The 25,079-nt window shown below is 40.6% G+C and overlaps 1 protein-coding gene across 1 annotated transcript; it reads left to right on the forward strand.

The window, feature by feature from the left end:
- The first annotated feature begins 390 nt into the window (after positions 1–390).
- Positions 391–23,384, forward strand: cpne4b (copine IVb). Its single transcript, XM_068332749.1, has 16 exons — positions 391–579; positions 4,340–4,530; positions 7,659–7,838; positions 10,904–10,975; positions 11,213–11,287; positions 11,852–11,935; positions 12,026–12,115; positions 14,093–14,191; positions 16,064–16,150; positions 16,374–16,433; positions 16,535–16,668; positions 17,211–17,265; positions 17,389–17,440; positions 18,006–18,139; positions 18,533–18,769; positions 22,450–23,384. Exons 2-16 carry the CDS (start codon positions 4,360–4,362, stop codon positions 22,579–22,581), a joined length of 1,662 nt encoding a protein of 553 aa, XP_068188850.1. The 5' UTR covers positions 391–579; positions 4,340–4,359; the 3' UTR covers positions 22,582–23,384.
- The last annotated feature ends 1,695 nt before the right edge of the window (positions 23,385–25,079 follow it).

Genomic DNA, 25,079 nt, shown 5'->3' on the forward strand with positions numbered 1-25,079 from the left:
TGGTTATTCCAGAAGTTAAATCGCCTCATACATTTAAATTCATCTGCACCAATGAATCTGGTGAACTTTAAATTAACTACCAGGTGGTCTCAGGTGTGCGGTCACCGCTTATTATTAAACCGCTCAGGCGCATCGCGGCCAATCAAAGGAGAGAACCAGATAATAACTTCCACAGGCATCAGTTGTCAGGAGCCGCCACGAGATGGCGCTGATGCGCTGCGCTCTGCCGCAGCTGGTCCATCAACTACGTTCTTTTGCGGCCCCTGATGGAGCCAGCGGATTACAGAACTCCAGTTAAGTGGCGCACCGTCCTCCACCTCCTCCCCATCTTTCACCTACAGTAAACCCAGGCGCAAGGAGCGCATTCTCTCGCACGCTAGGAATAAGAAAGAGCAGCTCTGTTTGACTGTCACTGTCACCGCCACTGAGGGCTGCAGTGTAGAGGATTGAGGAAAACATAAAGACAAAGACATTGAGGAGAGGGAGATGGGTCCGGAGGCTGTCAAGTGTCCGTGATTGTCAAGTAAACGGCGGTGAAGTTCCTCGGCTCTGCTTGGATCTTTTCTCCAGGTCGTTGAGGTGAGTTGCAGCCCGGATGGTGAATTTTTTTTTTACCTGACAGCTGCATCCAAACATTTTGCCTGGACATATTTTTTCCTGTTTTGTGCCAAAACGTGAAAGACATACAGTATATTATGACATCAAATATGCAGAGCCTGATGTATCTGTTAGAAACATCTGTTTCATATTTACTGTTTGGCAGCTTGCATGACTTTGTGTGTTTATTACTATTCATCAGAAGGACATAGACAACGAAACAACCATTTTGGGAATAACAAATCACTCTTAACAAGTCTGTCGTGACTTTATTCAAGACAAATGCTGGAAAATACCTCACATCTTATTCCTAGAAAGCCTGTGTCTTAATTTTATTCTGCTGGAGTGTCATAACACAAGATAAGCCCTCCGACAGGGGTCGATCTGTATCATTCCCTGTCCCCTCTCCCCTCTGCTTCCTTCACTCTCACTTCACTGCCTTTCTCCAGTTTTTTTTTTCTCTCACTCCTTTTCTCTAATCCCCTTCTCACAACCTCTATCTCCCTCACTCTTGCTGGTTCTCTCTTGCTGTCAGCTCTAATAACAGAGTTTGAAAGAGCAGACTGCTTCATTCCTGATACTCTTCTCCCTTTGGTCACATCCAGTATTCGTGTCAACACTTGCAGCAGAGCTATACTGCTTTCACCCACTATATAAATCTAATGGATCAGATTTATTTAGTGTTTTTAAAGACACTCAAAGTGCTGGTTCCATTATTCATCCACTCCTCATTCATACTTGGTGATGGTAGATGGTAGCCACAGCTGCCTTGGGGCAAACTGACACGCCAACAGCCTCTCTGACCAGAACGTTTACACACGCTCACACACCGCCAAGTCCCTCACGGGAGGCAAGGAGGGTAAAGTGTCTTGCCCAAGGACACATCGACAGATAACTGGGGGGGGGGAGCGGGATTCAAACAGGCAATCCTACGATCATTGGACGATGTGCTCTCCCACCTGAGCCACTGCCCCATTACTCACACTTACACACACACATACACACATACACACACACATACACAGTTAAGGCTCATTGTATTCAAGCCCTGCAATGATTGATTGTCACAGTGGAGAATAAAAACTGACAGCAATGAGCCTTATTAAGAGAGCTCACAGTGCCCAGCAATCAATCTTTACTGTCCTGGTTTTTGTCACAATGGATTATGATACACACACACACACACATTTCTCATTCTGCAATTTTGATTCATTTATTTGCGACACAGCAAACCGCTGCAATTTTCTACCACCATATTTCACTTCCAATGTTTGAAACAAGCGCTGCGAGGGAGTTCGAGAGCAAAAACAACATTAATAAAGGACAAATTTTCACTTAAATCCTCCTCACCACCCGGTTAACTGTCAACCTTATCACAAAATGACTATTCCGGACTTCTTTGCTTCTTGAAAACTACTGCAAAACACTGTGACTAAGTGTGATGTGGAAAAAATCTTTTTCACATCCAGCAATGTGTAACACATGACTGCCAGCGAGCTCTTTTTCACAGTTGCTGTAGAACTCTTTGACATCCTCTGTCAGTATCAGTGTCATCTGCTGTCAACCGGAAACGACAGGCATCTGCTGCATCCCCCCCCCACACACACACATATACACACACACACACACATACACACACACATGTGCAGACCTGAACTATTGCAGATGGGGGGGGGGGGGGCTAACATGGAGACAGCACCTACACACAGGTCTGTTGTACGGCACACACCTGCCCTCTGGCTCCGTCCACGCCGTTCTCTGTTAACGACAAATTCAATGTGCTAAGCTAAAAATATTCACCAACACACACATGGAACATGAATTATGGAAGACAGAGGGAGAGAAAGGGGAGAGAGAGACATTCAGGTCAGAGTCAGACCCAGTTCCAAGAGCTCCGTTCCCTAAGGATGATACTACTAGACCGCTGCATTAATATTCAGTTTGTACCATCTAGCATATCAGACCTGCGGTTATCCTTTAGTTTAGACTTACAGGATTTGAGGCTACCCAGGGTTTCAACCCAGTTATTTTGTACATTATGGAATGGGACAGTAGATCCATGCATTTTAAGATTAATTATACATGCATTACAGTTGGCAAATGCATTTATTGCTTGGTTTAAGCAAGTGTCAGCTGGATCCTGCATGAGAAATAAGAGGCTTCTTAACAAGGTATTAAGGTATTGATGTTGGGCAGATATCAAAGTATTCCTGAGGATGCAAGAATGTCTTTTTATTGTGCTGCTGCAGTTCTCTTTGAGCAGGTTGATACCCCTGTCACATCATTCCACTAAACATGAAGATGGACAGGAGGTTATTTAGCTTTCCTACGCTCTTTAGAGGCAGTAACATCTTAGTCAGAGTTTGTTTGGGGGTGTTTTTTTTTGAGGGGGGGGGTAGGAGGGATAGTTTGCATGAAATAGAGCAGTAAATGAGTGGCTCAGTGGTTCACACTGTTCCCTCACTGCAACTGGGTGAAACCAAACCTGGGTTCATGCATGGGTTCCTCCATGAGCATTCCAGCTGCCTCCCACAGTCCAGAAACAGCTGGGACGGACTGCAGCCCCCGTGTGTACCTGCAAAGGATGAGCAGTCATAGAAAAAAATCAAAAGAATAATTTTTTAGCTTTAAAGGCAACTGGTTATTTTAAAAGCTTTTGACGGAGGTATCTTTATGCTGAGGTCACATAGGATTCAAACTGTTATTTTAAAAAGTCCTGCACACCCACACAGGTATTTTCAACACATCTGCGTAATTGCATCTCTGTCTAGGTTGTAGGTGGGTGGGGTTACACCGGGAATTTCATTAACCCACAAGCATCCATGTGGCATTAAGAGCCGTAGGGGTATACTGAAGGATTATTGTGCACAGACAGGTGCATCTAAACTGGAGATGAGTCTGCAAACGCCCACACGGTCCTGAAAAGTGCTCTAATTAAGCAAGGTGATTGTAAACACCATTGTGGGTGGTTAATGTCTATGTAAGACCTTTAAGATTTAGACCACCATCCCCTGCAACATATTGGCTGTTCCTGGCATGCATGTGTGATGGTGAGCATCATTGCTCCTGTGAGATATCTCCAACCAACAGATTTAGTTTCCAATAAAATTAGCTGGATAATGGATGTTATGGGAATACAGGAAGTCTCACCTTGAACAAATGAAAAGCAGGTGATTTTCCGAGCCATTATTGTGATGAGGGGTTACAGTAAAATATGATTTAAACTCATTTTGTGATCATTAACAGTTCATTCTTCATGATTATGAGGAAATTGTCTGTGTCACAGCAATTAGATTTGACAGTAATCTATTTATGGAATGTGAACACTATACTCTCTGCAGAAACCTGAGGAGAAACCTGATGATTTTTTTTTTCTGGCTACTCAGCAGAGCATGCTGTATAGATGTGCGCGTGTGTGTATGTGTGTGTGCATATGTAATTTTTTAACACTGATACGTATAAATAATGTGTGTATAAATCAAAATATGCTGCGCCGTCATACGTGAAGTTATTATTTGCTACTGTAAGTCTATATTTTTTGTATTTGTGGAATTTATGTGATATTCAGTAGCTATAGAGATAATTGACCTTGAACAATTTGGGTGTTGTCTGCTTAGTCAGGGCCACTGCATCCGCAAACAATAGCAGCATTACTGTCTGTCTATCTGTATGTCTTCTATCTGCTGAATATCTATGTATCTAACACATCTCTTATCCTCTCTGTCTCTCCCTCTCTGTCCAGGGTGTGATTGTGTGTCCAGCATGAGTAACATCTACGAGTCTGCAGAGGCCACACTGGGCTTCATCAGCTCTCCATGTCTAACCAAAGTGGAGCTGAGAGTTGCCTGCCGGGGGATCTCGGACCGTGACGCCCTCTCCAAGCCCGATCCTTGCGTGGTGCTGAAGATGCAGTCACACGGACAGTGGTTTGAGGTACAATAGCCTAATGGGGAGTGATGGAGGGTGTCATTGCATCTCCTCATCTGTTTCATATGATGACACGGTCACATCAATCCGAATGTTCTCACTCAAGTACTCTTCATCCCTTCTCACACATTTTGAATGAGAGCAGAAGTTGCGAGTGTGTGTGTGTATGTGTGTGTGTGTGTGTGTGTGTGTGTGTGTGTGTGTGTGTGTTTGTGCGTGCGTGCATGTGTGTGTTTGTGTGTGTGGGTCTAGATACAGTATTAACTTTCTCAAAGCAGCAGGGGTCCATAGAACTCATAAACCTGTGGGTCTATTGAGTTGGACCTTGAACCTTTCAATAACTACATGCCTTATCAACGGAAGGTTTTGCTTCTGCTGTACAATAAAGTTGATCCAAGGTTTATAATAAGTTTCAGTGAAAAGAGTTTTTCAAGGTGACTTGATACCAACACTACAGTCTCATTGGATGTACCAATCAGAGAGAATCGTTGTCGTCCTGTGCTCTTCAGGCTCAGCTGCAGGAGAAAAAAAAAAAGTCATCCGACCGTGTCATTGAATTCATGTTTGACTGACTGATTGTGTGTAATCAAGGCTCAATGCTGTTCTTCCCAGCTGTGATTGTGTCAGTAAACTTCTCACATTAAACATGTTTGATCCTCTTAAAGTAAGGACACAAAATGTAACAGGCGAATTTTGTGGATCATTGAACTTAATGTGCCTCCATATTTATCTACATACAACACTCTTGCTGTGTGGGTTCATCCTGGACACCTACAGTCCATCATATAGGTGAATTTGTGACTATAAAATTGTTCATTTTTCATAAATTTGAGGTTGGATGGTTGCTTTCAGCTTATCCAGGGCGTACCCCAATTTTCATCTTGTGTCATCTGGGATTGGCTCCAGCCTGTTGTGACATAAGAACAGTTGTAGAATACAGATGCATCAGATAGAATAAATTTTTCATCTTGAGTGGAAATTGTGCTGCTTTTGTTTCCCTGCCTATAGCTCTCCAGAGCAAACTGTGTTTCTCAGTTGCATTGATCATGAAAATAATGAGAACATCAAACTTGTTTCTTGTCCTGGAATCCTGATCCATTTATTGACCTCATCATGCACAGTAAAATACGTCAAATCAATAGAAAGAACGTCCTTCTAGAGGAAATATTGTTTAGCATTTGATGGAGAAAAACATTAAAACACAGCACTTTTTAAGATCAAACCTGCTCTATTGGCGACCAGCTGGAATCTCCTGCTCCCATTCTCATTGAAGTCCCAGCAGAGGAAGTATCACCTGCTCAAAGCTGAACTTTGTAAAAATGCAGCATGATAAGGAAGAACAGAAATGTAGATTAATCCCTTCATTATTTTTTGGTAAGAGAGACAAGAGTGCTGAATTGTTCCTTAAATTATGTGTATGTATATACACACTCCCACACATACAGCGCTACAGGGACCTACTTTCAGATACATTTTTGCATGCACTTGGTTTTATTACACAACTGGGTGCAGCCGCAAGCTCTGCACCACACACAGATATGCACACATAAAGGCTGAGGATCAAGTGCTGTGAAAGTAGTGGAAGATTAGGCTGTCTTTGGAGACCTCAGAAAAGACTGTGAGTGTGTCAAAGGGTTATCCATAATAACAGCGACCCAGCCATTCCTGCAAGTGTTGGATAGGTTTTGTTGGCCGCTCTCAGACACACTTTTGTTCTGTGTCAGGCAGTTAGAGGGAATAAAATGTGAGATCAATTCTGCAACTATGGTTGCTTGTCTGTGTACTCAAACACCACGCATCAGCGATCAACAAAAATCCATATTTTCAATTCTGTGTCTAACACAACATGCTAATAGCTATTTTTTAGGTGATTGCCATAGTGATGAAAAGTTCTGTGAGGTTGACAATCAATGCCCAGTGCTGTTTGTGTTGGTTGTTGATTAAAACCTTCAGCCATTCATTCTCCTCAGAGGGGCTGTGAGAACAAATATGAATGTTGATTGATTTTTTTTATCAATATACTGTATAATAAATACCTCAATGTTTTTACAATTTAACATAAAGTAGTGGATTAATTGATCTTTGAAAGCTCAGATAGATTTTTTTTTTAAAAAGACAACTAAGGACAGCTGGTCAGGATTTCTATTTAATTTGACATAATTCAAAAAGGAATAATCAGTGGAACCCATAAATTAATTTATACAGTAGTTTTATAAATTGCATTTTTATATAGCATTTTCACTTCCTCTTTTTTAAGCTGATCCCCAGAACTTCTTCTTTTGACAAAATTCAGTCTTCAGATCTTATATATAAATCATTGAATTTAAAGGCTCGAAAGGCAAGGCAGGTGTATTTATATAGCACCATCCAGGACATACGGCTTTTCAAGGTGCCTTACATATGAATAGAATTAATTATAATATGGAATCAAGAAAAGTAAATGCAAAGAGCATGAAGTGCCTTAAGAAATAAGATGAAAATGCTAGTAAACAAGAATTAAAACAATGTGCAAAGACAAGCAATTAAATAGATATAAAACTAAGACTCAAAAATAAATGTGGATGAGAAGTGATTGAATTTATTGCAAAGTTGCAGCAAACAGTAAAGTTTGAACACTCAGTTCTAATCAGATAACTTCAGGTTCTTGGGTAACTTGATTCACAGTCAAGGATCGAAGAAACTGAAACCTGCTCCAACTCGCTTGTTTTTGATTCTGGGAACATGGTGTTAATCCAGATCACCCATGGGATCTGGATACCTCATTTTATAGACCAGTAGCAGGATTTAAAAATCTATCCTTTAACACACAGGAAGCTGGTGTAGCAATCTGAGGATTGGTGTAATGTGCTCCGCTTTGTTGGTGTTGGCTATAGCTCTGGCAGCAGCTTTCTGGATGAGCTGCAGCCATGTAGTCTACTGGGAATCAATGCATGAGCGAGTTCATCAGTACCTCACACAGACGGAAGTTCTTTAACTCTTGCTGTACATGTAAGATGATTGATTTAGTGATTGTCTTGTCATGAGTACTTTATAATACATGAATGCACACCATCTGTTTGGAATGTAGGGTTAATCTACTTGCATGCGTATGTGCGTGTGTCCACTCTTGCCTCTGTGCACACGTGTGTTTTCAGGTGGACCGTACAGAAGTGATTCGTAGCAGCAGTACCCCAGTCTTCTCCAAAATCTTCCTGGTGGACTACTATTTTGAGGAGGTCCAGAGGCTCCGGTTTGAGCTTCATGACATCAGCTCTGGCAACAATGGCCTCCGAGATGCTGACTTCCTAGGAGCCATGGAGTGCACCTTAGGACAGGTCGGTACAATGGAGAGTTCAGCCATGTGATTTAAAAGTGAGAACCAAAGAGAATGCTGGTACAAATATTACACTCTATACTACTAGCTGTTTTTTTAAACAGATGGAAATAGAGGCACAACAATTAATTTATTAGTATTTTACCCCTAAGCACAAACTTAAAGGCATAAATTTAGTAGTGAAATACTTTTTTTGGAAGATAACATGATGGCCAGGTTTGCACTGGAGTCATCGGGATGAGCTCTGTTTGTCATAAGCATGAACCAAGATTGCTGAATGACAGCCGTCCGATGACAATAATCTTTCAGTCAGATTTATTCATTAATTTTATCGAAGGTTCTAAACTGCCTGGTAACGCCTCATCAAGGCATCCACCTCAATGTCCTTTCATTTAATGGCGTGCTCTGTTCATACAGATGTGTTGCTGTTGCTGACTTTGCTGACATTTTCAGAGGTAGAACAACAATCAGCCCTTGTTACGTCTTTCTAAAACAACTATAAAGTGCAATATTGGTGCAACCTTGAACATCCTTTGTAAAAGAGGTGACTGTCTTCTTCCATTGTAATATCTTCAACAAACAGACACTCCTCACAAATCAGGCTTTCAATTGATAATGAAATAGCAATGTGTACATTTGTACACTGTGCCAACTAAGTGGTGCATGTAAGTGACTTCAGCCTGCATGCTCCGAGTCTGAGAGTTAAAGAACAGGGTGCATAAGCCTCTGTAAATGCATCAAGGTATGCTTTAATTAGGGTGAAAGAGCCACTTTAAGTTATGCAAGGCCAACTTTAATCATGATTTGAATCCTAATGTGATCACTGTTGCTATCTGCATTTACACTGATCTTTTATCATCCTTGAGTCAATATATAAAACCCTGATGGTACTTTATTTTTCAAAGTTATTAATATGTAAGCATGCTAGTGCACATGGACCTGTTGTGTCCTAATTATATAGGTGCAATCAATGTTTGAAGCTTTGCAATTGTCCAGTATCCTTGCGATAGTCCTCATTAGCAGGCTGAGAGAGTTCACTCAAACAAATTACCAGCTAAGTCACACTGAGCAGAGGGCAAGAGAGAAAAAAGCTAAAGCTCAAAAAAGGTCTACAGTGCTCGTTTCCACCTTTCATTGTCAGAGAAGCTATCAGCAAAATAAAGCTGGGGGATTTATAATACTTGGAGGAACTGAGAAGTAAGAGGTGGGGGGTTGGGGATGGGAGGGGGGTAACTGACATTGGATAACATGATGTTGTAAAGAAAAAGGCAGCATTACATCACGTCAGTATAACAGCACCATGTTGTTTTATCATGTTAAATTTGACTGTAAAGATTTGGAATCCCCTATTCTTTCTCTGTGTTGCTCTTGTGTCAGCAATGTTGTCACAGAGAGCATGTTAGCATTTATATAAGGTGTGCTTTCTTTAATCCAGTGGTGTGAGCGCTTACACAAGCTGTGTCAATGTACAGTACTTTAATAATGGGGGATAGCTTACATCAGAAAACCCGCTATGTAAGCATGTAAAACCAACTACAAATCCAGCGTATCACTGGGGGTCAGTTTATTGAATTGGAGACAGGATTTTGTCATATGCAAAGCTTTTTTCTTTCTCTTTTCTCTTTCAAAGACACCAAAACTGAGATCAGCTTTAAAAAAACCCAATGTTAACCACTAATTTAAAAAGATTTTTTTGGAAGGAAGCCTCGAAGGCTAACTTCTCCCATGTGTTAAAATGTACAACTGTACTATTATTTGTTGTGACCCAATCTTTCGCTACGGTTGCTCTCCCCTTCACCTCTGGCAATCCAATTATTACTGCTGTTATAAAATGTTTTGCTACCAACGTTCCAGCACAGAAAAATCCCCAAAGATGCCAGATTTAAAAACTCTGGTAGACTGTTTGGTATAAAAGACAGTGGTAGGCTTAATAAGAATTCTGTGAATTTGTTTGGCAAGACCTCAAATGCACTGGATTTACATTTATATGTGAAAGTCTTGCTCCGCATTTTAAAAATGGGTGTAACAAATTAGAGCACTGGTGACTGCAGTGAAGCTGATCACAAACATGTGATTAAGCCACAGAGAATTATCCCATCCGCTCTCTGCAGAGGTGCTGATGTGCTTCTTACCTTATAAATATACTTTTTATAGTTTTTTTAATCAAAAAAATAGCAAATATGATTTTTTTGATTTGATGTTTAATTTGATTTGATTCATTAGGTAAATATAAAAACAATTACAAATGCCAAAGCTAAAGCTCCTCTGTGTCTGTTGGGTGTGTAGATGGCCATCTGTTTATTTTTAGTCATTATTTTCACTTATAAATAAATTTCTGCGACCAAAAGATTTGTTTTTCTAGATTTAGACTAAGTAGGAAACCAAGAATGCTATTTTCTTCAATCAGATGATGCAACCAATAACAATCTATTTATTTTACATTAAAATACATTTAAAGCTATGCAAAAAATAGTCCCTCCTAGTTAATTACTATATACTACAAGTGTGTCTGTTTCTTCAGAGACTTTTCCAGTGTTTTATTTTCATTTTGCTAATGATTATAGTGGAAAAATAAAGTTGATGGTTGAATCTTATTTTCCATATCATAAAGTAGAGAATACCTGTAACAAACTAACCCAAACTTCAATGCACAACAACTCTTTGAACTTTGAAAACATTTCCACTAAGTCGACCGAATCATCCCACTGAGACCACATGTGTCACTTTGCAGTTTTTGGAAACTTTAGCCTCATGATTTTAGTTCATATGACACCCAACTGATCTTTCCTACCACCTTCTGTATACCTGAGCAGCCACTCATGCAACACCTGGCCAGCCCAAAATAGCACTGGGTGTAAAGAGTCAAAGAGCCTGCAGATAAATCCGTTGATGCAAATGGGAGCATTTCACACAACAGATAGTGAGAAGGACTCGACTATATTACATCATGTCCTTCAAATATGTGGGCTCATACGACAACATTGATCACACTGGATTCACAGCAGCATGGTGATTGAAAAAAAAAAAGTCCTGATTCTGTGGAGTTTGTGCTTCTTTTTGTTTCAGATTGTTTCTCAAAGAAAATTGAGCAAAGCTCTACTCAAACAGGGAAACACCGCTGGAAAGTCTTCCATAGCAGTATGACGGTTTAAGAGCGCGCACACACACACACACACACACACACACACACACACACACACATACACGCACACACACACACTGAACACTCAGGCACTCAGACGATAATGAATTTAATGATGTCAACTGTTTGACTCCTACTCGTTGGCTGTTCTGTGCCTCATTTTCATCTCATTTTGTCTCACCTACTCCTTCTCCCCTGCTGTCTGCACCCCCACCCCCCCTCCATCTATAAAGGTGACAGCAGAAGAGTTGTCCGGTAATGATGATTACGTTGAACTCTCCTTTAGCGCTCGCAAGCTGGATGACAAGGTTTGTGAGCTTATAAAGAAGACTGGAAATTTGTCTCAGTCTCCCTTTAGCCATTCGGCAAATTAATATTCAGAGATGATAATTGTTTTGTGTGTGTGTGTGTGTGTGCGTGCATGCTGTCAGGCAGGTGTGTGTATGCCTGCGTGTGTGTACTGTCAAGCAGGTGTGTGTGGGTGGCGGGCTGTGGGATTTAATGAGGAACCAACTCACACCCATACACAGAAGTACAATCTGGTATTAGAGGAGGCCCATTGAGATAGGAGGGTACCCCCCCCCCCCCCAGAAGTATCTCATCCACCCCACCACACATTAAGATAACTACATTAATTTTCAGCCTTCACACGCAGACATGTGAGCCCGGCCACGGATGACTAATCCAAACAACTCCAGCCTTCAGGGAAAGACGGATCAAAGCAGGGGAGGGCGGGGAGGACAGGAAAGGGATGGGTGTAAGAAAGACAGAAGAAAGGAAGAAAAAAATTATTCTGTTATCATATGAATGATTTATGACCATCAAAAACAGTTCTGAGGTATGCCTAATATGAATACTTTTTTCTTCTGAAGGATTTTTTTAGTAAGTCAGACCCTTTCCTGGAGATTTTCAGAATAAACGATGACGGGACTGAGTCGCTCGTACATAGAACTGAGGTAATCACACACACACCAAATAGAAAATGCTTCATCAGCCACTTCAGAGTTGTGATGAACTAAAACGGTTTGATATTTTCTACTGCACAGACGATCATGAACAACCTCAGCCCAGTTTGGAAATCTTTCAAAGTTTCCTTGAACACGCTCTGCAGTGGTGACCATGACAGGGAGCTAAAGGTGAGTCTGGTTTTTTTTTCACAGGTTGCAGTGAGGTCAGCATGATTTTATTTAACCTTAGAATTAATCTGTGACAGTCTGACAATGCTTAAAGCTCAGCCCGGCTTCCTTTGTTATTTAAGATCCCTCAGGGACACACAGTGCACATTTGGAGGAAAAGGCCAAACGGCACCTGAAGGCCTGCAGGTGTTCTTGCCAGGGTTTTTCATTGTGCAGCATACATATTATGAGATTTGTAAAGCATAGGCATTGTGAAAGTGTCATGTAACCATATAAATGTAACTTCATCAAGCCAAGTCACAAATCTTTGTCTGTTTCGTTCCCCCCCTGAGTTGAGTTCAGGTCATGTTCCACTTTTTCTGATGCTGCTGGGTAATTTAAAGGGCCAGACGAGTGTCAAACATCTCAGTGACCATCATGAACTCACTTTTTATTTACCAGAATAGATCTGTGTGCCCACATCCGCATGTGTGTGTGTATATGTGCCAAAGTGGCAGCTGCACACCATCGTTAAACAGTTATTCTTAACCATGAATAAACATGAGCCTGTTCGTTAAATATTCAAAGCCGTCACAACTCTGCGTGGCTCCTGACAGCAGGAGAAAAGGACTCACACACTCACACACATGCATGCCGTCAGCTATGGTTTCCAGGACTACTCGTTTGAAGCAACAGAGCTATAGTGAGAGATGGCAAGGCAGAAATTTCTATTCAGACCAGTGCCTCCTTTTTCACCAGGCTGTTAACTGACCAATGCATAAATGTATAACCCTCCGCTGCAGCGTCTGTCTGTTTCCCTCTATATATGTTTTTTAATCTGGTTGTCAACCTTCGGATGTCTGTACGTAGCCCGATTGGTCCTTTTCTCTTTCCCCTTGCCCAAGTTAGTATTCAGTGAATGGCATAGAGGTCTTTCATTGTTTCAGCTTTACATTTACATTTTACAACTCTCAGAATCTCAAAGCAAAAGCAAGGCTGCGAGTACAAACGCTCACCCCTACTCACATGCAAAGATGGCAGACACAAAAACATAGACGTGCATGCAATGAGCAAGTGATGACATACACAAACACACACACACACACATACAGAACAGACTTCAGGTGCAGGCACTTGACAGCTTAAGTGGGAGACAGGAAACAAGGGGATTACTGCCGGTGGTTTTTAATCAAGCATTGTTGGATTGCTTCTGATCACTACTTGTTAGGTTGACCTCACACAAGGTCACAAAACTCAAGAGCCAAATTACTCATTCACTGCCATTACATAAAGCCCCTGGGAGAGACAGGAGTATTTTTCTCTATGCGTGTCTGTATTGATCAAATTTATTTATGATTATTGATTGTAAATCCTCCATAGGAGTGTCCAGTTCTTAGTACCACCTTTTGAAACGATGGAGTTGTTTCTTTATGAGGCACTAAACCTTGGCCTCCGTGACCCGCATTGGTGATTGAGGCCGGGTTTATGTCTTACAGCATCATGTGGAAACAAACTGTTATACCTAAACAAACACACACACACACACACACACCACACACACACACACACACACACACACACACACACACACACACACACACACACACACACACACACACACACACACACACACACACACACACACACACACACAAATAAAGCTGTCTCTAAAGCCACGTCCCTCTCAGCATCCACAGATTAATATTTCACCACTCCATTGCCCCCCCGCCAACTCCCCCTTATCAATCATTCAGCATGGCATTTCCCTGCATGTCATAAATGTGCGTGTGTGTGTGTTTGTGTGTGTGTGTGTGCGTGTGTGTGTGTGTTTACGTCTATGTGTAAGTAGGTAACAGCGATAGTGTTGCAGCTGCGGCCTAACTGAATGAATGTGTTCACTTGTGTGTGTGTGTGTGTGTGTGTGTGTGTGTGTGTGTGTGTGTGTGTGTGTGTGTGTGTGTGTGTGTGTGTGTGTGTGTGTCTTTGTGTGTGTTCCAGTGCACAGTTTGGGACTGGGACTCTAATGGAAAACATGACTTTATTGGAGAGTTTCAGACCACCTTTAAGGAGGTGAGGGCAGAGCAGGAGGGCAAGCAGGTAAGCATGAGAGCACGCACAATGGATGGACTAGAAAACAATCCACAGGGACTCGCCATAGATTTATGTTGTTGTTTTTTTGTTTATCAGCTCAAATTTTGGATGTTAGGTTGTCACACCTGTTAATATATTTATATATCCACTCTGTGATGAATACTGTAGCGCTCTCAAATATTCAAGCTGCTCAGGGAATGATTACATTTGGAAGTGTTTGCAATTCAAACAATGTAAAATATGTAAATATATACAAAGATGACAAAGATATATGCATATGCAACTGTTATGAGTTCTAACATAAAAGAGAATATACCAAGTAAAGAATATACCATATTTCATTACTGACTAGATGGTCTCATGAAAGAAAAGAAAAAAGGAAAATGGAGGAAATAAATTAAATGGTTATATTTATCCAGTGATGTGTATTATAAAGATATTCTCCATTTAACGTCACCAATTTTAGATTATTTTTACTCAAAATCGCCAAATTTTCACATTTAACGCTGAAATACTGAGAAGAGACCTGAGCTGAGCCTCACCATGGATTGTGCAATGGTTCAACTAGCTGTGCTGGCAACTAAACAGTGAGATTGTAATGCTATCTCTCTATATGTCGCTATTAAAATGCTCAAACACGTTTGCTATATGAACTAAATTTCCATAGTTTAGCTAATGTATATAATGTACAGTGTTTTTTGTCAACAACTGTATGTGTGTAACGTCTTTCATGAGTTGAGTGGTCCTAAAACCGCTGGGAAAAGGCACAAAGTGAGGCACGCAGTTCTCCTGCCTCATGGTAGGGGGCGCTGGTGATCCTAGGGATTTTTCTTGGGACTCCTCTGCCGCAGAATAAGTGACAGCAAACTACAAATCTATAGTCAGCAAGTCAAGTGCAGCCATTTACTCTTTTTTTCCCCGCTCGCCTTGCCTTACTATAAAAATGGAGGATTACATATCTCAACTCAAAATTTTTTAGATGCTTTTGTTCAGAAGGAGCTGCACATGGACTTCATTTATAAGTAAACAGAACATAAACAAACATGTAGGTAACAACATAACGTTTTTTTTTAATCAAATGTGCTTATTTGTGTGTTACAGTTTGTACGTGTAAATAATTCTGCTATGAGACTTTAAACATAACCCACTCACTGTTACTAATTAAATAGTGAATAAACTAAACTGTAGGTTCATATGTTTGTACATCTGATTATGATGAAGTCAGTGCCTCACCAGCCATGAACCTCACCGTATGTCACTGGGTTTATATAAGAAGGACAAGTGTAACTTCCTACCTTAAAACTGATGTAATGATTGATAGAGAAAATGGATCAGTTTCTAAATGTTTCACTTAAATTTAACCAGAACAAAATAATACACGTATCCTGTCAACAATATGGATACGCAATGTGGGGAATAGGTTGATAACAAAGAAGCTTCTTGGATGACTTAACATCATCTGATACCAGCCAATCACAATCAGATGTATCCGTGGAATCCCCGTATGTCTCAGAACAGACTTCAGACTATCTCCAGACTTGTTATCAGCAGCGTGGAACCACAGCTGATTCACTTGGATACACACACACACACACACACACACACACACACACACACACACACACACACACACACACACACACACACACACTGAGGACTGTTTGCAGGCTGAATTTTGGCTACATAAGTTCTCGTGATGAGACCTACTGTGTTCTGCTGGCAAAGTCGTTAAATCTAAAGTGTGTTTTTACTCAATTAGAAAAAAGCTGTCCAAAAAATCTAATTTTTGTTTGTCCTCTTTGGCACTAAACTCATATGTCTGTCTGTACATTCACACAAGAATGCAAAGTGTTAATTCGAATGTGTGTGTTTGCCCAGATTCAGTGGGAGTGCATCAACCCTAAATACCAGATGAAGAAGAAGAACTACAGAAACTCTGGTGTTGTCATTCTCAACCACTGTAAGGTGAAGTAACTCACCCTACCTCATGTTGATTCTGCATTGTTAGAATCTCTACTCGCCAGCAGACTTAATCCACACAATTCGGTTCCCCTCGGTGTGTTACTGATCCTCATGTGAAGGAATGAAATGAAACCAGTGGCTGCATTGTGTGTCACATTGCCTTCATGCATTCTAGACCTTCTAGAGCGCCACTCATTTTTTTCACAATCTACATTTCTACTGACAGATCATAAAAATGTATTCCTTCCTGGATTACATCATGGGAGGCTGCCAAATTCAGTTTACAGTGAGTTTTATCACATATTACCTCCACCATATTTACAGCAGCATCTGTTCCAAGCCAACTCACGCAGTACGAGTGTATGCTCGTTCCTGTTTCTGTCCCAGGTGGCAATAGATTTTACAGCATCCAATGGAGATCCCAGAAACAGCTGCTCCCTCCACTACATCCACCCCTACCAGCCCAATGAGTACCTTAAAGCACTGGTGGCTGTCGGGGAGATCTGCCAGGACTACGACAGGTATAGCACATTGCGTTCCTAATGCTAAAGCTAATACAGTCAGCTTTCGTGGATTTTATGGAAATTTAAAAAGGACCCCATTTAGCTTCTGTTTACCAAGTATACAAAAAACTAACAAACCCTCTATTCTTCCTCATAAAGATTCACACTCAAACTGAAATGGTTCCTTTTCTGGCCCATGCTCATCCTTCCACCAAATTACATAGAAATAAATCTGTTTTTGAATAGCACTGATAAAAAGATAAACAACTAGAATCCCCATTCCATTTCCTGCATACCTTCACCAAGACCCAACAGATATGTCTTTGTCTGGATCAGAACCATATATTAATATGGGCTATTCTGGTTAAGACACATTTTTCAAAGAAGTCAGTATTTTTCTGAGTAATCCTGCCGACAGATCAGCAAATGAATGGATATTGAAAGAAAGAAAAAAACCCAACCTCCTTGGCAGAAGTTTCAAAGCTTTCACACATTATTTTTCCCTCCCTCTGAACCTCTCTATAGTATCTTCTCCACATAATGTCTCCCTCTTTCTCCAGTGACAAAATGTTCCCTGCATTTGGGTTCGGAGCGCTGATCCCACCTGATTTCAAGGTAGGCCTGGAAACTTGCTTTTCATCACCTAAATTGGATGGAGAATGTTTTGCTCAGAGTTTGCTTTAAGTTGCCACTAAGAATCTCTGTGTTGTCTAACACCCCCCACAACCCCCGCCGAAGGTGTCCCACGATTTCGCCGTGAACTTTGACGAGGACAATCCTGAATGTGCTGGTGAGCTGCGTAACGAACAAACTTAACACCATGACTCACAGAAACCTTCACATTTATACACCACAGGACCCAAATCAGTCCTCCAGTATCTGTGCTGCACATCTCTCATCTGCCCTTCACTCTCAATACCGTATTTCTCCACTGTCTTTACCCACCGTGTTTCTTTCTTTAGTATATAACACACACACACGCACGCACACACACACACACACACACACACACACACACACACACACACACACACACACAGCTGGGATGGTTGTTGCCGTACTGCAGGAAGTATTTCAGGCTCAAAGATGCAGCAAAAAAAACAACACTAATCTGGACGTGTGAAGTGGGTTTCTGTGGTCTTCACTCCACATAGAAACGTTCCTGCCGTGTTGGTTTGTGTGTATGTGTGCGATTCAACTTTTGTTAGATGAAAAATGCCAAACGTAACCTTGGGGTGTAGTCACATGCAGAGAGTTTGACACATTTATCAGCAGATAGAGTAACTTTGACTCTGTGAGGTTTGATGTGACATGCAGACGGGTGGACAGAAAGTCAAATAAAGTGTTCGTTGCAGGGATCCAAGGTGTGGTAGAGGCTTACCAGAATTGCCTTCCCAAGATCCAACTGTATGGGCCCACCAACATTGCCCCAATCATCCAAAAAGTGGCCTCATCTGCCTCGGAGGAGATGCACACCAAAGAGGCCATGGTGAGAGTGAGGCTGAGAAAGCTTGTTTCTGTTTCTGTTGTCGTAGCCTTTGGTGTTTGGAACGGCACAGAGAGAGACAAGGGGAAGAAAAATAGAATGAATGAAAAGAAAAAACTGAGACATAGAATGTGGTGAAAGATGGAACACAGAAGAGCAAAAAGAGATGACTTGAAAAGCGGGGGTAGAAGTGATATTAATTTAATTCCAGTCATAAATTTTACAGCGCAGATTTCTCCCTGCCTTAATGCCTCTCGCTCCTCTCTGTGTCTCGAGTGGATTACAGTGAGTTTTATTCAAATAAGCCTCTGACAAGAAGCCATTTTTAAAACATAAAATTAATTGAACATTCCTCCCTCTCCACATCCTCCTCCACAATTTCTCTCCCCCCACCAGGAATACTTCATCCTGTTGATCCTGACGGATGGCGTCATTACCGACATGGCGGACACGCGGGAGGCCATCGTACATGCCTCCCACCTCCCCATGTCTGTCATCATTGTTGGCGTGGGCAATGCAGACTTCACAGACATGCAGATATTAGACGGGGATGACGGGATCCTTCGGTCGCCAAAGGGAGAGCCCGTCCTCCGTGACATCGTCCAGTTTGTCCCCTTCAAGGACTTCAAACATGTGGGTGGCAGTTTGGGGGGGGGGGGTTAAAAGGTTAAAAAAAGGTATATAAATCACAAATCTCTGGGAGGAGGTTTTATATAGATGCATTAAATCCTTTTGAATGGCAAGAAAGGTGCATCATTTTAGCTGTATATCGGTGGAAATGCTATATTTCTTCTTCACATATATTGCAGACAAACAGACAAACTAATGTGGCTGATCACAAAGCCTCTCCCAGCTCTCACTGCCAGAGGTAATGAGGCAATATATAAAAATGCAGCAGATGTAGTTTTCTCAGCTATTCTGGTGCCTTGTCTTCCTACTGATTTACAACAAGCATTACATTGTAGCAGATACCAAACTGTACATCAACACAAATGATGTAAAAAGAAACTCAAAGGAATAAGCAGTGTGAGATTATAATAGATCATAATAGAGTATCTCATCATGAAACAACAAGAAAGTTCACATCAGAGCCACAAGCTTAAGGCCAGGCCTCACAAAGAGGAAGCTAAAGAGCACTTTGAATTTTTCAATACTGTTACAACACCTGAGGTTCTGTACTTATGTTAGCATTTTTGCATTTCTATAAACTTTCATTTTTTTGTCTAATGCAGGAAAATTGTAATGTGAAGCAGAGCAGAAGTAGGTTCATAGCATGTTGTGGCTTGAATCCTCCACCACAGCAAAAATATCTAGCCCCATGAAAAATGTGCATTTACTAAACTTACATTAGAACAGTGTTGGTAGCCAGAGCGAAAATTAAAACAGCTTCATGGTGGAGAAAATGACTCTTAAAACATAAGCATGTGTCACGAGTGATGCTGAACACATTTTTAAGGCCACAAGAAGTGGAGCACTGTTATGCAGTTATAAATCCAGCAGCACACGGTCTCTTTTGATATGCGCGTCGATGCAGAACATCACATATAGAAGGCGTTTTATTAACACGTACTAGTAGATGCATGGATGAAAACCATAGTTTTAGCCTTGGATGGATAAACAAAGTAAGAAAACGCATTATAGCATACTGTATACTATGTGCTATGACTATAACACGTTGGTTCACCAGTGAAAATGTTAGAAGTACTGACCTATTGATTCTAATTTAGAGTGGGAAAAGTCAGACCAAATATCATATGTAAATTTTCAAATATTGACAAATGTCAGTACTCAGTGTTTCATCGTACGTAGGTCTGGGAGATGCTCATAATTTTACCTGCATCACGGTGGTTAGATTTTCACGTGTGTCCACATGTAATTTGTTGGTTGAAACTTGGTGAGAGGAAGGGTTGTGGACCAGAATAGCCTTCATTTGGTGTCAGTGGGGGATAAAGGATTTGTTTGTCTTTTGTTTTAACATTAACATAGATACAGTGACATTTTGCCTCAGAGACTAATACACAATGAAAAAATTTAACATATTTATGGAATTAGTATATATAAGTCTGTGCAATTTGGTGTGTTACACTAGAGTTAGAAGACAATGAGACTTTTGAAGGCTCAACTGCATTAATGTATACTGTTTGGTCTTGGTGTAGGTGAAAAGAAGAGATTTTTTTATTTCCTTTCTGAGATATAAATTTCCATCTGAAAATATTCTAAAACTTTGAAAAGAGGACACAAAGAGCTCTGTTTAAAGATGATGAATCTTGCTACAAATTTTAATACCATCTTTAATACTCAATCAATGATTTTTGAAAGGTACCGTACTTATTAAATACATTTTAAAAAGTCTGTCAAATTAGACTTATTCAAATTAGGCAGACCTCTCTTCCGAATCAGTCACTGAAAATTAGAACTTAGCACTTAGTATAAAGCAGCAAATCATACAAAAAATATTTGCATGATTTGTTAAAGTTTTATTAATTTGGTCTTTATTGAAATTGCTCATCCTGTTGTGTGGCTGTTGCATAAATGTGCATATGTAATGTTGATGCTAAAATGACATATATCATATATCATAAAATATTTCTCTTTTATGGTTGCATTTATTGTAACTTAAAGTACTCAAAGGGGTTGACGGAGCTGAATAGTTTGTACACATGTGGTGTGTTTGTTGGGTGGGTGGGTGGGGAGCAGGGTTGTACTTAGTGGGTAATGAGTGTGAATGTGTGGGCGTAATGTGCTTGGTGTGCTCGTCACAACACATCAACTATCTGCTCGCTGTGTGTTCGTGTGTGTGTGTGTGTGTCTGTCTGGTGGCATAAATTTTTTGCTGGGCTTTGACAGGGTCTGTTTGGCTGAGTGTGTTATGGTGCGTTAAGGTCTGTGACACATTGAAAAATCAACCAATTATATCCTTGCAAAACAAGAAAAGATGTTGGAGAAGGCAGTAAGGAGTTTACCCCAAACTAAATAGAGGGTGTAGTGAGAGAGGAGAGGTGAAGAATAAAACTGGAGGAAACGATGGAGACATCCCCAGTGGTGGTGTTAGAGCTAAAGACAAAAGGGAGTGAGGGAGTGTGTGACAGAGGTGGAGAGGTGATTTTCTGCTCTGTCGTTTCTTTTCAGAAAGGATTAGCCGGACGGAGCTGCTATGTGACAGGCAGGGAGGGGAATAACAGGTAGATAGGAGGAGAGAGGGAGGGGGGGGGGGATGAAAATGAGAGAAAATGAGGGACGGGGGTGGGTGGACTTTGATGATGCATTGTCTCTGGGAATTATATGAGACAGAGTACGACAGACTCTCTGACTTCAAGGAAATGGAATTGTCCGCGGTGTCAGAGCACGAATTTGTATGCAGACATGTCAGTCAACTTAATGTGTTACGTGTGTGTCTGTGTGAGTGTGTGTATGTGTGTTTTCAGAACTCTTAAACCTCCTGATTGAATAAAACATTTAATAAATGAGCAAAACTCGACCTGACTTCTCCTCAACAACACACTAAAGAGTTGTAAATTACTTTTAAGTGACCATCATTAATTATTGCATCATTACATGAAAACACAGTCAGGAGAAAGTTATAAACAGATATTTCGAAGTACAAGGCTAAGTTTTGAAGTGCATCGGCACAACAAATCCATCTAGAGGACATAATGATCAGAATTTTATGACTCGCCAGCGAACAGTCAGAGAGCACACATTGTACCGTCATCACTGCCTTTGTCACTAACACCCAAATAATTGGAAAGTAGTTTCTGGGATTTGTTGAAACAAATTTCTTGTACCGTGTGTTTTATCAGCGTCCTAGTGAAGAGGGCTCACTTATTAAAAGTGTGCATATTTCATTATCTGCAGTTTATGAGCTATAAACAAAAATCTGGTTTCTGTCAAAGGTGGTGCCACATCTTTATTCATCTAGCTATAACTTGCTCGTCACAGGTAAATGAAATCAATTTGAGTAACTCTGAACCTTTTTCTTACAGCTTTTTAGCTTAACAAAAACATTCCTTCATTCATTCATTCATTGTCTGCCGCTTCATCCACCGAAGCGGGTCACAGGGAGCTGGAGCCTATCTCAGCTGGCATAGGGCGTGAGGCAGGGGACACTCCGGGTACGACGCCAGTGCACCGCGGTTAACAAAAACATAAAATGCAAAATTATGAACAGCTCCGATTAGAAAAGAAAAGTGGCAATCCATTGGGATTTTGCAAGTTATAAGGCTGTTTCGCAGTAAATGCTGGATTTCTACAGTCATGCATGGATGGTTGTGTGTGCATTTGTGACCTGTTTCGGTCTGCCTCTTTGTTTCCAGGCCTCCCCAGCTGCACTGGCTAAGAGTGTTTTGGCAGAAGTCCCAAACCAGGTGGTGGATTACTACAACGCTAAAGGCATCAAACCCAAATGTATGTCAGACTATGAGACTACAAGAACCTTCAGCCCCTGACAATGGAATACATGCAAACTTACACTTACAAATATATATACTTATAAATATTTATATATACATATATATACATATATATGTGTGTATATAAAACATTATGTATTATATAATACATATGGCCATGCAAACGCACACATATGCACACAGACAAACATGTATACAAAACTGCATACTACATTTTATGTACGATTGTCTAGTTCAGAGAATTAGCTCGTTCTGGTGAGACAGTTTAGCTACTCTATTGATGATGCTTGCATGTTGACCACAATGGCATCACCTGGGAAATTATTTCTATCTACGGTATATCTCAAAGATGTTTATAGGAAAAGTAAGTCTTCTGGTACAGCATGCAGACTCGGACCACTGGCCGCCCAAAGAAATGACACTCCTACCTTATTTTAGCTAGCAAGTTCTTAGACCAAAAGATCTGGGCATAGAAAAGCCAAAATGTCTGATTGCATAACTGGAAATGCTTAGAATTAGCATTGCAAATGTTATTTATGGGAAAGGTCCCTGTTAGTGTTCTGCATAAATGCATGCGTAATCCCGCTCCAGCTAATAGCAATCTTCAGTAGTCGCTTGCTAGTTATAAAATAAAGTATCTCTGTCATTTGAGTGACATTCAGGGCTGTCTTGGATTCTTTTATACAGATTTTGTTGGAGATTTTGCTAAATGAAAACTAACAACAAAAGAATTGTAATAATTTCTAAATAACCTTCTTACAATTTAAAAAGCTTTGAGAGGATAGCAAAATGTAGTGTTAGTGAACACTTAGCTGTGAGCTGAGAACCAATTTTCTGTATTCTGCATGTCTATTATAATAAAAAAATACCTTGTTTTTTCTCATTCTGTGTGACCTGATGTTTGTGTTCACCTACTTGTGTTAATCACAATATGATCAGCTCATCATAAAGGGGTGATGATCACACCTTCTCCTTTGGAAGAAAAATATGGATCTCATGGTCACCAATAGATAGATAGATAGATGGATAGATAGATAGATAGATAGATAGATAGATAGATAGATAGATAGATAGATAGATAGATAGATAGATAGATAGATAGATAGATAGATAGATAGATAGATAGATAGATAGATAGATAGATAGATAGATAGATAGATAGACGCATAAATTACATAATTAGCATAATGACATAGTTACACAGCAGAAAAAACAAGGGAACCTAACATAAAAAGGAAGTGTAGGAACATGAAAGAAGCGTGAGATGAAGACGATGTAGGATCAGAAGGATGGATGAACTGAGCTGTAAACCGAGCTGTAAACCGAGCTCTAAAGCGACACTAAGGACCCCCACAAAGTATCCTACAGGGCATCCCCAGTGTGTCCCAGGCCCCCCTAGTCTACCCCTTCTACGCCGGCCTTGATGACCCTGCGGCTTCAGACCCTCTCCTTCTGAGAGAGTGGTTGTGCCCCCTGATGGCACAGGGCACAAAGGAGGTCCTGAGTCTCTCAGTGGAGGAGCTTGGTGACAGCAGTCTGCCACTGAAGGAGCTCCTCTGCTGGGCAAAGGTAGTGTGCAACGGGTGGGTGGTGTTACCCAGGATCAATCTAAACTTGGACATAGTCCTTCTCTCCAAGACAGTCTGTATAGTGTCGAGTTCCTGACCGGTCACAGAACCAGCCCTGCGGATGAGCCTGTCTAGGCGCTCGGTGTCTCTGTGTCACTACAACAGTGATTGAGGCTTGTTTGTAAGTAAATGCAGATGTTAGATGTTTGATGAAATAACAAAGTCAGAGCTAGTGGCATCTTGTCAGTCGGTTTATGTTTCTCTTCATCATTCAGCTTCCATCTCTTTTTGCCACTGACTATCCAGATTATCAGTCCATTCAGGTTATTTAACACTGTCAGCTGCACACACCTTTATCCAATGCATCTCTAATTCAATGTTGTTGATTTTTGGTTATTATTAAAATGTAAAAATAAATAAATTCACTAATGTTAATGTGGAAAATTAGAGCAATCAAAATTTTGCTGTACTGAGAGTTCACTCCACATGGAGTCTGTGAATATCAGATCAGCATTCAACACATGAGCCTCTTAATATCTCATAGACACTGAGAGAGACTGAGAATAAAAAAACTGGGAAAAAACCACTTAACACTAACAAAATTGCATATTCCATTTTATTCTATTCTAGTACAAGGAATGTAATTATCTGAAGCAATTGTATGTTTGAAAAAGAGAGAGAATGAAGTCAAGATATTGATGATGAATTAATAAAATTAATATATATATGTATTTATATTTATATTTAATAATAAATATTTTTGCATTAATTCAGGATGTATCTATTCCGAAACTAATGGAACATATTTACTTGTCTACTAATAAAGTAGGAAAAATGTAATCATCTACATGTCAGTGTTTAGTGGGAAAACACTATCAGTTATAGAAGTCTGCATAGTATGACAGACAGCTGGAGAATTTATAAAAGACTTTCATTTGAAATGATTTCACTGCTTATAGTAACATC

Source organism: Antennarius striatus, chromosome 14 (assembly GCF_040054535.1).
Source record: "Antennarius striatus isolate MH-2024 chromosome 14, ASM4005453v1, whole genome shotgun sequence".
NCBI classification, from domain to species: domain Eukaryota; kingdom Metazoa; phylum Chordata; class Actinopteri; order Lophiiformes; family Antennariidae; genus Antennarius; species Antennarius striatus.

Coding starts and splice junctions, on each gene's coding strand:
- cpne4b (XM_068332749.1), top strand. CDS start 4,360: ATGAGTAACATCTACGAGTCTGCAGAGGCCACACTGGGCTTCATCAGC. Junction 11,288..11,851: donor CTCGCAAGCTGGATGACAAG/GTTTGTGAGCTT, acceptor TTTCTTCTGAAG/GATTTTTTTAGTAAGTCAGA. Junction 18,140..18,532: donor TGCACACCAAAGAGGCCATG/GTGAGAGTGAGG, acceptor TCCCCCCACCAG/GAATACTTCATCCTGTTGAT.